This window comes from Mytilus galloprovincialis, chromosome 10, assembly GCF_965363235.1.
Source record: "Mytilus galloprovincialis chromosome 10, xbMytGall1.hap1.1, whole genome shotgun sequence".
NCBI classification, from domain to species: Eukaryota; Metazoa; Mollusca; class Bivalvia; order Mytilida; family Mytilidae; genus Mytilus; species Mytilus galloprovincialis.
In genome coordinates, this window is record NC_134847.1 from 54,921,494 (window position 1) to 54,936,167 (window position 14,674).

At 31.3% G+C, this 14,674-nt stretch overlaps 1 protein-coding gene across 5 annotated transcripts in view; it reads left to right on the plus strand.

Moving 5' to 3' along the window:
* LOC143047875 (uncharacterized) overlaps window positions 1-14,674 on the plus strand; it is a 37,672-nt gene that overhangs the window by 6,743 nt on the left and 16,255 nt on the right. For 2 of the 5 annotated variants that reach the window (XM_076221193.1, XM_076221195.1), the window contains exons 6-9: window positions 109-234; window positions 999-1,241; window positions 11,258-11,570; window positions 14,343-14,483. In XM_076221193.1, coding sequence (XP_076077308.1) covers window positions 109-234; window positions 999-1,241; window positions 11,258-11,570; window positions 14,343-14,483 — 823 coding nt within the window. The remainder of the gene's footprint in view (window positions 1-108; window positions 235-998; window positions 1,242-11,257; window positions 11,571-14,342; window positions 14,484-14,674) is intronic. The other 3 variants (XM_076221196.1, XM_076221198.1, XM_076221194.1) reach the window with 2 other exon arrangements.

Here is a 14,674-nt window from a genome sequence, read left to right on the forward strand (position 1 = left end):
ATGACATGTACATTGCAATGGCTGTACAAATACCTTGACACTATTCCTCCGGCTCGCCGGACCAATAGCCACTCAGTACTATTTATACAGTTCTATATATAATTTTAGGTTTCCCCTTCAAGTAGGAACATCTGGGGATCACCAACAAAAGAATCACACATGCAGAAACCAGTCAACAACCTCCAAAGTCTCTTTGATTTTGCTAAAGCATCATCAACAACTGTTCACAGACAGGTAAAATGGATATCTGTCAGTTATGTAGAATAACCATATTCATCATGTTGTTAAAAAAACAATAGGAAATTCTTATCAAGGATTTGTCAGTAATTGTAATTTCATCTTGTATTCTGTCCCTGTCCTGTACTGTCTTAAAATTTTTTTTTAAACGAAAAGACTTGCAGGGTTTGTTACTTGTGCTGTGTGGATGCAGTAGAAGTTAAGTACATGTAGAAAGTGTCACCATGCCTGAAGTAAATACAATATTCAAAATATGGAATTAAGCTTTTATAATAAATATAGTAATAAAATAGATGATTTTTACAATATATAAAATTATTATAAAAATCACACTGTTACATACTATATGCAGTAAAATGGGTCCCCCATGTCTGGAGTGAATGCCTTTATATTTTATAGTTTAGGTTTATGCCTGTAATAGAGCTGTCTACATATTCTGTTATATTAATGGTCTTTCGTTTACTGTAATTTATCCCTGTTCCTTTTAAGGTTAAAACCTTGTAGATATGATAAGATGTGGTATCCTAAGAATCATACCACATCTTATTATATTTATAAAATGTATAATCATTGTTTTTTTAAGACATAAAATCTTGTATTCAACCATATTTTCATCAATTTGAAGACCTTTTGTTTTAGAATTAAACATTTTTCTTATAGTTCTTAGCTTTGTAGCAATTTCCAAATCACAGTCTCTTATTCTATTATTTGGTCAAGATTTGATAACCTGCAGAAGTGTGACTATAATAATTTACCTACAGCATCCATCAATGTCAACACCAGACCAACAGAGGAGATCTCCACAGATGATTCAGAAAGGACATACCCTGGAGGAACTAGAAAACCAGATGTTACAGCGACCTCCCCCGACGATAACTCGTCCTGTGACAGCAGAGGAATTGGAGAGGGCCATGAGGGGTGAGGTACCACCTCCCCAAATGCATCAACCTCCAAGACCTAATGTACCTCCTCAGTATAGAGGTGTACCACAAATGCCTATGCAGGTAAGCTCATTTGATACATACACTTGCATAGTTAAAAGACACAATAATTTGAAACTTACATTTTATCTTTTCTTTGTAATTTTTTCTACAGGATGCCACTGAACATTAACCAAGCAACAACTACTCAATCAATCAATTGTAATGTTAATAATGGCATTTAAAATCAATTAATTGTGATGTAAATAATGGCATTTAAAATCAAATAATTGTGATGTTATTAAGGTGTAATACCACCATTGATTTTTCCCTATTAGTCTTTGTTAAATTGGCACTTTTAAAAAAATCGTACAGTATTTACCTTTATTTCAACCAAAGAAATACTTTGCATGTGTAAAGTTCAATCCTTTCCAGTGATACAGTGAAAATTTCACACTACATTTCATTGCATATAAGAAAGTAACCACCGCCGAGGGTAGACAACCCAATTTTTACACTGTTATTTACTGGTTACTTGCTTTGGTAACTATGTAACCTTAACGTTCCAAAATATTTTATAAGACCATCAAATAAAAAAAGAATGATGCTTTCAGACACCCAACATACATATTTACGACTCAGAAAAATTTAAGTGCATTGAAATGCAGGGTTAATTTTCTACAACTGTCAAATTCAAGGGAATATTTTTTTAGGCCTACTTTCGTATGCAACCGGATGTGACGTACCATGATTTGGTGGTATTACACCTTAATTGCTTTAAAAAATCAAAGTTATTGGGATGTAATTAATTACTTTGGCATGACCTTAAGTCTGTAAATGAGAAGGTATGATAAGATCCATTATTTGACACCTAGAATTACTAGAATAGTCAAATTGTTCAAGCCTTTCAAAATTATATTTATTTTAATAGATAAATGGAATGTTTGATATAATCTGGACATTTTATTGCAGAAGGGTCTCTTGTTATGTCACTAAAACAGTCATGGGTACTACTTGTACAAGTTATTTTTAATTACTTGAAGAAGTAATATTAATATACTTATATAAGTAAATTTGTAGGATATTTATGTAATTATACAAGTGAATTTTATTTATTTGTATAGGTAAAGAAAATATTGCCAGAGTTGTGTCCCTTAGACATTCAGATTTTTTTTTACTTGTAGAAGTAGAAAAGTCATCCTTTCTTTTTTTAATGAATTCTTATGATTTCTTTGCTCTAATAGAATTAAAATTATCTGCCCTTTGCAGACGGCTTAACTAATCATTTAAGTGTAATTTCATGGACAATGAAAATCCCATTTGCCTGTTATCTTCAGAACACTGCTCATTTACAATCCCTACAGGAGCAATTTTTGAAGGCCTTGCGAAAAGATCTTGCAAATATCTTTGCGCAATCAGTTTCTTTGTTGAATTAATGAGATGAAACATTGAACTCTGATAAAAAAAAATAGAGCAAACCCGGAAAAAATCATTAAAGGCATGAATTTACATCTCAAAACTTGAGGACTTTTGTGGAATTGTAAGAAAATTACAAGTAAATTTTTGAGAATTACGATACGATATTTTCTTACAGGAAATATTTAAGTTTTTACTTTTTAACTTTTAAAGTAATTCTATATTACGGTTACAGCAGTACTCGAGTTATTTGCGATGAAATAATAATTACTGTTTTACGTCTTATTGTGTACTACTTATAAAAGGGGAATGCTGATTGTGTAAGTCAAAATAAAAGCACATGTTCGACTTGTTAAACTGTTTTGCGGAAACTCAGTTAATTAATTCGACAAATTAATCGTCTATCTTCAGATAGTTTTCTCCTGTCTGGTTTGTTGATCTACCTGTACAAGCTCAGGTACAAGTGATTAGCGATTTTAATCCAGATATCCCTCAGGTGTTATAACCTTAATGGATTATAATATAAAAAAAAGCCTAAGGGTTATGCAATTACATGCATTTGATTATAATTGCTAAAAAATATGGCGTCAGACTATAAACGTTAACAGTTTTGAACTATGGTGGAAGACATTATAAAGATGGTGCGTGTTATGAGACGATGGCGCAAGACATTTGAACAATGGTGGGGCGCCATCGTTAAACAGGCCATGGAGATCCCTGTTCAAGTAAATAAAAATAACTTGTACAAGTAGTACCCCTGACTGTAAGATATGGTAAACATGTGGAAAAAGTTACATTAATTTTAAGATCTGTATACTTTTTGGTGATGAAATGGATCTTATCATACCTTTGTAAAAAAAAAGTGGGGGTGGGGGGGGGTTCACATGTCTTGCTGTATCTTAGAAACTATTTATAATTACTGCATAAAACTTCACACACAATACAACGGGCGTATGATGCGCTCCTGGCACAGATGTTTATTTTATATTTGAATACAAACATAACAAAGGTAATGTACAAACTTCCACAGTTTGATCTTATAAACCTTTGAAATTCTTATTTATGTATATCTATATTTTCCTGCAGTTCAAAGAAAAGCAGGAAAATATTTTATTGACATGATGGGTAATATGCTTATGAAATACAGCGGTGGGCTTTACAACCGCTCATCACATTCATTGGAGATGGTATGAAATATGGCGTTGGGCTGTGGGAAAATTGATATTTATTTTGAGTTGTTTCTTTATAGGCATATTGATAATGCCAAAGGATTTGTGTAAAGATCAAAGTTATATAGACTCAAGGAAGTTTTGACAAAAATGTAAAAATTTCACACCTTGAACCACACATTTTCTCGGAAATTTCATAGGATATATATATATATAGCAGTTCGACAAACGCTAATTTTGATCAATGAGAAGCTTAATATTTTCTTTACAATACATCATGATTTAAACGTTTAGCTGATTTTTACAGAGTTATCTCCCTATAGTGTAATTGATACATGTATTTGTTATATCAATCATGTTGACCTTACCTGTTATTCCTGTCTTGACCTTACATTTTATTTTCTGAAGCTATGAAATAAAATACTTAAAGCTGTTTCCTAAACATAGAAATGTTTATGTTTTAAATTTATGAGTATCAATCTTTCTTTAAATGGCCAAGAAAACCAAAGGTTATGTCCCCTTGAAAATGGATGTGTGAGTTTTTGTTTCATCGGAAAAGTGTTATAAATTTCTTATATCTAAACTTTCTGGTGCCAATTTTCAAGATATTCTTATGGTATATACCAAATGATGGATATGTGAGTAAATTTCGCAAACTTAATTTCAAAACAATCTAGTATTTGTGATATTTGTGATATATATACATGTCCATTTGTTGACATCTTGAACGGAACTCACAAAAATGTCGAAGATAAACAGACAGTTATCTATACATTTTTTCACCAAGGGACTCAAAGGGATATCCCATGATGATGTATTGTCAGAAATTGCTATGGTAATTGATATTGAGGATGTATTATCAATTCAAATCACTGAAAAAGACTGCATAGTAACCCTAAAAAACCCTGAAAGTAAAGACAGGCTAGCGGCTCAAGGCATCGCACTAAGAGACAGATCGGTTAAATTTTACGAAGTAGAGAGTTTAATTACTCATGTAACGATAAAAGACGCACCTTATGAACTAGACAACTTATATATTGTTGCTCAGATGCTTAGATTTGGTAAGGTGGTTCCAGGCTCTTTAAAACGAGGCGTTATCAAAGGCACAAACATCGAAAATGGGTCTCGGTATATTGATATTTTGGAATGTGATACAGTGCTTCCGAATAGAACATCTTTTGGTCGTTTTGAAGTAAGACTTTTTGCTGATAACAATCGCACTCCATGTATTTATTGTCATATCACAGGTCATCCTTCATACAGATGTAAGGACAAACCAAGTCTCATGAATCAAAAGAGATGTTACAATTGTTGTGGTATAGGTCACGTAGCTAGCGCCTGTACAAGTGAAGCCTACTGCTCTTACTGTAACGCCAATGGTCACGCCAGACGAGACTGTGAACAGTACAAACAGGAAACAGAAAAAAAGGAATTGGGCAGTTATGGTCCTGAAATATTAGAGGGTAGACAAGACAATACAAAAAACATTCACACTGACGAAGACGACAAGGAATCCATCGCATCAGACAACACAAATTGTGAACGAGAGACGGTGTCTGTTCTCCTTGGAGCATCTAATTGCATTAGGCTGGGTCATATCGACGATTCGGTAGTGAACGCTTCAATATCTGGAGGATCCTTTGACAAAATTGAACAAAACATTGATCTAGCTTTTCAAAAAACTGAAAACAAAGATATTGAAAAGGTTGTTATCTGTCTAGGCACAAACGACATAAGTAGAAATAAAAGTGACTCTGATCAAATAAACCTTCTTGTAACAAGCGCTGTCAATCGTGTAAAGTCTAGCTTTCCAGAGGCACAGATAGGCCTTTGCAATATCATACCGCGAAAAGGCAACGGCGCTCAGTTTCAGAAAATAAATGAAACAACCAAAAACGTAAATAGTTTCATGAAAAAACTTTGTGTTCGAGAACAATTTGTAGCATTTGTTGATATAAATGATCAATTTTATAAACACGGAGCTGTAATCAGAACGTTGTTTGATAAAAATGACAGTAGTGGGGTACACGTCAGCACAGAGGGCGCACAAAGAATTAACAGTAAACTGTGTGAGTTTCTAAATAGCCCAAACACAAACGTCGTCGTATCAAACACTCCGATTGATCGAAAACGCAACAGAAGTGACAAAACTACTCCAACATCTGCAGACCGGACATCCAAAGTATCAAGAAAAGAGACAGGAATAGATCATGATTAAACCCATGTGAATAAACACTCAGACTACTTAATCTGATTTTAATGTTAAAAAACAAATATTTAAAAAAAACAAAACAAACAAAAACAAACAAACAAAAAACAAAAATGTATCACTGTAAATATTATGTCCACTTTTTTAAACATATTTTTCGTATGTATATGTTATTTAAAAATAATTCGTTTATATGCCTATATGTATATATTGCAAAAAGTGCAAACATTGCTAAGCTATACCAAACTGTATTGTTAAATATTGAGAAGATGAATAAGTATCTGTTTATTATACCTTTTACGGTTTTTAAACGACGCTTAGTATTGTTATATGATGAGAACATGAATGAGTATCTGTTTATTACACCTTATACGGTTTTTAAACGACGCTTTATGATTAAAGTTTTACCTGATTTGTTTACACAAAGGTATACACATAAACGATCCGTTAAGTTTATTGTTCCAAATAGATATAATCAGGTTCAAAGCATTCAAGTGAAACATTTAAATGACGAAAGAAAGAAACAAAAAACTATTCGATCTTAATATGTCTTTGTCAATTGCTTCTATAAACGTAAATGGTTTACGAAACAATAAAAAACGAGATATGATTTTTAATTGGTTAGTTTTAAAAAAGTTCGATATTATTTGTCTTCAAGAAACACATTGTTCAAAATCTGATATTGATAACTGGGGTAATGACTGGAAAAAATTTGGGGGAGGGGAATCAGTTTGGAATTGCGGAACTTCTGATTCAAGGGGAGTGGGATTCCTATTGCAAAAGAATTTTTCCGAAAATGTAACTTTTATAAATCACGATGAAAACGGAAGATGTCAAATGTGTGACATAAAAAAAGATAATGCTGTATATCATATTATTAATGTATATACACCGAACAACGGTTCCGATAGAAAGACTTTTTACGAAAATTTGCGCAACTTAAATAAAGTGTATGACGATGATAGCGTTGAACACTACACCGTATTATTGGGAGACTTTAATTGTACTTTAGACAAAAAAATAGACAGAATGCCATCACATCAAAATAATGACGTCGGTACAATTGAATTAAAAAATCTTTTATTGAGATATGAATTAGATGATATATGGAGATCTCGATTTCCAGATACAAAACGTTATACGTTTCAGAGAGGAAACTCTAAGTCTCGTATAGATTTTATTTTCTGCAGCAAATCGTTGAATAGTAAAATATTTAACACTCGTATATCTCATTTCCCATTTAGTGATCACGAAATAGTTACATCAAAAATTAAGTTAGATGATATAGAAAGAGGGCCGGGTATGTGGATTATGAACTTAAATACAATTAAATCTGAGCAGTTTTCAAATGCTTTTAAAATCTTTTGGGAAGGATGGAAAAATAGTAAAGACAAATATAATGATATACAAGAATGGTGGGATATTACCAAAAGTAAAATAAAATTTCTAACAATTGATGTAAGTAAAACACTAAATCGAGTATATAATAACAATCACATTAAAAAACTTGAAAAACAACTCGAAGCATTAAAATTAGTAGAGGAAAAAACAAGTATCACCAATTCTAGAATAACCGAAATTGAAAGCGAAATTAAGGATATTTATACAAATTTGACAGAATCTGCGAAAATTAGGGCAAAAATTAAATGGTCAGAAGAAGGTGAAAAATCAACGAAATATTTTTTTAGTTTAGAAAAGAAAAATGGCCAAAACAAGTTATGGAATCGTATAAAAACAAAAACGGGTGAATATAAATATGATATTGATTCGATATTAAAAGAACAAGTAAATTTCTATTCCACACTTTTTACGGCTGAAGGGTGGGACAAAAATAGCGGTGAAAAGCTTTGCCAATTTATTGAAAATAAGGTAAGTTCGGACGATAAGGAGATGCTTGATAGTAATATAAATATGGAAGAATTAGAAAAAGTGCTCAAAGATCTCAAGACTAACAAATCACCAGGTGAGGATGGCATTATATCTGAATTTTACATACTGTATTGGGATATATTAAAAAATGATTTTTTCACACTCCTTCAAGAAATATTTGATAAAAATGTCTTAAGTAAATCACAACATAAAGGGGTTCTTACGTTATTACATAAGGGTGGTGAAAGGGAAAATATTAAAAATTGGAGACCTCTTACATTACTTAACACCGATTATAAAATCATAGCAAAACTTCTTGCAATGAGACTGAAAAAAGTCTTACCGAAAATAATACATTCAGATCAAAAAGGGTTTGTAAAAGGAAGAAACATTAGTGATGCTAACAGATTAATTCAAGATATAATAGACTATATTGACAACGAAGATGAAGATGGAATAATAATATTTCTTGATCAACAAAAAGCTTTTGATAGGGTTGAATGGGAATGGGTGGATTTTGTATTAGAAAAGTTTAATTTTGGGGGGAAATTTAGACAATGGATTAAAATGTTACTCTATGATGCTATTACTTGTATAAAAACAAATGGACATGTTTCAAAATATTTTTCGATAACACGTTCGGCCAGACAGGGCTGTCCAATAGCACCCCTTATATATATTTTGCAAGCAGAACCAATGGCATGTGCAATACGAGGTAACAAGGAAATTGAAGGAATTCAAATACCTGGTGAGGGGGGAAAAAGTATAGAAACTAAATTATGCATGTTTGCTGATGACACTCAGCTTTTTAACAAAAATGAGAAATCAGTAGAAAAATCTTTTGATGTCCTAACGCTATACGAAAAAGCTTCGGGATCTAAAATTAATTTTGATAAAACCAAAGGTTTACTTATAGGATCTCTTAAAAGGAAAAAACTAAAATTTAATAAAATTAAATGGATTACAGGTAGTGTAAAAACCCTCGGAGTAAATCACGGATATGAAATTGATAATGATGCTATATGGCAAAGTATAATAGAAAAGATTAAAAACTGTGTCCACGTTTGGAAAAGCAGGAAACTTTCATTTAGTGGTAAAACCTTAATTGTAAAAAATTTCATATTGCCCATGTGTAGTTATGAAATTGAAATGCGGGGAATTCTTGAAAAATATTCAAAAGAAATAAACAATAATATTTGGAATTTTATATGGGATGGGAAAGTTAACCAAATAGAAAGACAGGTTTGTTGTCTTGATATAACAAAGGGCGGAATGGGCATGATTAGTATAGACTTATTCATTAGAAGTAAACAAATAAAGTCTCTTTATCGCATTCTCCATGAACCATTAGAAAGCTGGAATGCGATTGGCAAGTATTGGCTTCGACACTTTGACAACAAGTATAATGATCAGTATTTTTTATGTAAATGTTCAAATATTAAAGGACTAAATATTAAAAATATTCCTTTATTTTATCAGAAAATGATTTTTACATGGTCTAATTTTCTAAAAATTGGAGATAATCCCAAAACTAAGAACGAGGTACTTAATATGAGACTATTTGGTAATTCAAAAATTTCATTTCAAAATAAGCCATTGTTTTTTTCTTCCTTTCTAAATAGTAACATGAAATATATCAAAGACATATGGAATGTAGAAACCAACAAATTTAACAGTTGTTGTTCTATATTTGAAAAACTTGTAGATAAAAGAAACTGCATATCGGAATTTTCAAGAATTAAAAGTGCAATACCAATTGACTTCTTACAAATGTTAGAAATTGATAATGAAATTAATAAGAAACCAAACATAGAATTGAAACTTTCTAATGAAATGGTTATATTAGACAGATTTGGGAAAACAATCAAACCAAAAGAATTAAAACTAAAATATATTCGAGACATGATTAATAAGAATATATATCCAAAATGTCAACTTAAATGGCAAGAATTTTATGGCCACGAAATTAATTGGAAAATAGTATGGGGCAATTTGAAAAAAGTTAAAATCACCAATAAAATGAAAGAATTTCAATGGAAATGCATTCACAATATCATATATACGGAAAGTAGACTTAAAAAAATGCAATTGTCAAACGGAAAATGTCATATTTGCCAAACTGTAAATAATACTGAAAGTCTGCAACATTTATTTTTCGATTGTAATACAACAAAATTAATCATTAGTAAAATCAAAGATATTTTTACATTATGGAATATTCAATTAGATGATGATAATTTAAAACAGTTTATGCTTTTGGGAGATAGCAGTGGTCACTCGAACCAAAATTTACTTGTAAATCTATTTTTTATTTTGACAAAATGGTCCTTGTGGAAAATAAGAAACAAAATTAAATATGATGGGATAAAAATGTCCTCTACATATATTTTAAATCTTTGGAAATCATACATGGTAACACATCTGAAATCTGTACCCTGTTACTTATCAATTAATACATTAGACAAAGAGAAAATAAACACATTAATTAATTTCATACTATAAGTACATACCTTGCAGGAGATAGCAGTCATGTTGTCTGTTTTTTTTTTATATCTCTTTAATTTATATTGATTACGGTAATCCATGGTTTAAAGATGCACTCGATTATGTTAAAATGTTATGTGAATCTGGTTTATAGGTGCACTCGTTTATGTTTATATAATGTTATATTATTTACCACTAGTAGTACATTCTATAAAGATATTCCTTTTTCACTCATTGTCATATAAAAGAATATAAGTATTATTACATGTATACTATTTTTTTTCGGATAATATAGTGCACATTTTTCAACCTCCTGCTTCCCGGACAGTTTGCTTAAATGTAAACGGGAATCCACAGTTTGCATCCTGGGCAACTGAGGAAATTGTAAACAGGAAATATTTGGAATAAACAAGTATCAATTTAAAAAAAAAAAAAAAAAAAAAAAAGAAAACCAAAGGTTATTTCAGTACTTACAAACTTAATCCCTTGATATAAGATTAATATATATTTATTTAATTTTTAATTCAACATGTTTCTAAACCTGTCTGCATATATACAACTTTTTTCCATTGATTGTGTCTGTCTATAAAACTTTATTAACACTGGTTCATATTTGGAAGAAACTTATACCTGAAAGAAAGTTAAAATGTTCTCTTTTTATTGCATGTGTTGATAACCAATCATACAAATGTAGAATTGTGCTAATATATGTAATATAGGTTTGGTAATACATGTAATACTTGTGAATATGAGATGTTTATCTTCAGAGACCACCACAAGTATCTGAATATTCAAATTTTTTTCAGTAATTTGATTGTGTCTTTTAATTTAAATAGTTCATGAGACTGGTTCAAGTTTGGAAGAAAGTCATACCTTAAGGATTCTTGACTAAGTTCTTTTTTTTGTTAACATAGTAATAGTGTAACTTTTGAATATAATATTTTTATCTTCAGCATGTTCAGAGACCACCACAAGTATACAACCAGTATCCACAATCTCCATTGAACGTGATGAACGGTCGTAAATCTCCGTTATCTGGTATGCCGATGTCAACTCCTCCTACAATGGTTCCTCAGAGAATGACAGAAGGACATTATTCACCGATAACAGATATGATGGGGATGACACCCCCTGGAAGGGGTGCAATGATAACTAGAGTAATGGAGGGACGTAGCTCGCCCCTGGCCGATGTGATGGGTATAACTCCACCTCGTCAGAATAACATGTCACCTGTGATGATGGGAAACAGCAGACAGTCTCCACTAGGTTTTTATCATTGCACTAGCATCTTGGTTTCAATTGGGTTTAATACTGTGGAATAATTTATTTCTTTGGATACATTATATGAATTTTTTAGGATATATGAAATTGAAGCATGTCTAAAGAACACAACATAAAAAAATGTATTCCTAGAAAATATTTCTTCCACATGATGCATGCATATAAAATATATATATACTATACATATCCCATATATACTCACCTACTACATGTACATGTATATTCAGTTTATAAGTAGTGCCTGATAATTTAATGATTTACAAAATGTATATATATCCCTATTTTCTTAAATTTTTCCATCGGAAGTTCTGTATTATAATTTCCATTTTACACTGTTAGAGGTTTATGTCTTTTCCAGGTCAAATTGATATAGAAATACATAGTGAACCTACGACATTGACTAGAGAATATCGTTAATCAAATTACCAATAGCTATAATAGTCTTTCAGACTTTAAGATGTTCCTCTGTTAAATCTCTTGAGATTGAATCCTGAAAAAAAATAAATTTGAAGATCCATGATTAATCTATAAATATCAGTGTTACTTTACTGTCTCTCAGGATGATGACCAAACTGAAAATTGAACATAGTTGCAATATACATTTTAAGCAATATCTTCAATCCTGCATATAAATCTTGAAATGATTTGTGGAAAATCTGAAGAATATTTCTATATAAATTTACAAAGAATTAATCCAACACATAACAATAAGTTCTGAATTTACAGTAATCTATCCTTTTGAATGCAAAAGTATAAAATTTACCTAGGCACCAAGCTGACGGTTTATACTTTATTTTGTAACTTTTTGTTTGTTATTAAACCTTTTTTCTTCAAAAAAAATGGAGCAATTAATTATACATGTTATACATATGACACTTTTGCCATGTTATATTATAGCACTAGAAATATTTTTTTAAATCTTGATATTTTTTACTTGTTTGCCAAGCACTGTAATGATTTATTCACCATCCTATTCAACACCATGAGGTTGTTATGACATTTAAGCAGAATTTGTTACTTATTTGTGCTAATTATTAGGGCCCCGCCTTTAGGCGGGTCGCCCTATAGTGATCAGTCCGTCTGTACGAATCTAGAGAACCATTATGATTTCATACTTAATACTTTACATGTTTATTAACCACCACCAGAGGGCGTGTCATGATGTATGTACAACTTCCTAGGTCAACGGTCAAGGTCAAAAAACTTTGGTTTCAGTTGACAACCCTGTGTCCTGTGGTGAGGATCGTGTCCGCTCTATATCTTGAGAACGGTTATGATTTCAAAGTTTATACTTGACATGTATATGAACCAACACCAGAGGGTGTGTCATAATTTATGAACGACTGCCTAGGGCAAAGTTAAAGGTCAAAAACTTTGGTTTCAGTTGACAACCCCATGTCCTATGGTAAAGATCGTGTCCGCTCTATATCTTGAGAACCGTTATCATTTCAAAGTTTATACTTGACATGTATATAAACCAACACCAAAGGGTGTGTCATAATTTATTTACAACTTCCTAGGTCAAAGGTCAAGGTCAAAAACTTTGATTTCAGTTGACAAACCCATGTCCTATGATAAAGATACAATTTTTTAATGCACATTATTCACAGCGGGGCCCACAGAGATGGCTCCCATCTCAATGATATCTAGTTCTTTATTCTTAATACATGTTATATTTAAGAATTCCCAATTTTCCTTTTTTTTTTTCTATTTTTGTAAACACTATCCAAATCCTATAAGTCTACGTTTAAGTCATTTAAAACATTTTGTTTCACATGGAAAAAAATGATTTGAATAATTAATTTAAAATCAAATTGATCTGGCAAGTTGATTGAAAAAAAGAGATTTTAAAATATTTGTTTCTATGTTGGATTATTAAGAGGATACAGAGCATGTAAATTACAACTAAATAAAAGGACTATTTAGGTGTTTTCCTTGAAATAAGTTCAAATTGAAGCACAGAAGAATTAAGAGATAAAGCCAAAGATTATATGGTAATGGAATGCTTCTACACTACCATTTACTTGTATATCTTTATCACAGTAACATACTGAAATATTTCATATTTACAGTGTAATTTATGCTCTTAATAAATCTAAAAAGATCCAAATATTTCACACGGAAAATAACATGACGATAACTGAATACATGTACATATGAATAGCTAGACAAATGGTTTTGTTTGTATTTTCTTTATGTTAGCTAGAATATTAATATTCAGAACTCTTGTATATGTGTACTAGATCTTGCCTTCAGATTTAAACTGCTTTAAACAAATCAGCTATTTTATAACTGTTTACATTTTGTTGTGAAAAATTTGAATACAAATGATACTAAGAATTAATTATTAAGAAAAAGAAAGGTCCTTAAGTTTCTTACTAGACACAACACTTGAAAAATCAGCATTGTGATATGCTATGTTGCTTGTTCATCTATTCAATTGTAAATGTAACTTATTTAAGTCATGGACCACTGTTCAGTGTCCCAGAAGTCTTGAAATAAGAATAGTCGTAAATAAAAAACTCTACAAAGAGTTACAACTTTTCAAGTAATGAAACTTTGGTTGTTTCATTGTGTTTAGTCAAGAAAGTTGAAGGATCTTTGTGAAAATTTTCCTAACCATGTTAACGGTGATCTATTTTTTTGCACAATAATTTCAAAAAAAATGCAGTAAATCGATGTGAATGTAAGATCCAGAATTCCACCACTGTCATAACTTATGTAATCTGTCAATGTGTGTATTCTACTTTCTAACAGGAATGATGGGTTTAACACCAGGGCGTAGAACCACGCCTTCACCTCCCACTTATTCAGTGTCCCCTCTCATCATGCAATCACCTTTGTCTCAGGCACGATTGATCTCACCCTATGCCAGGGGTCAGTTGTTGGAAATGTTGGGTAGGTCAATATCACAATAAAGAGATGTGGTATGGTTGCCGATGAGTCAACTAAGTAAATCAGAAAAAAGCACCAATATGAAGGATCTAGTAGTACAATATAAAAATAACTTTGGAACATTTCTTATTTTTTTAAGGTCCCTTAAAATCTAGTTTTTATATGCCCGTTTAAGGGACATATTATGGTATACT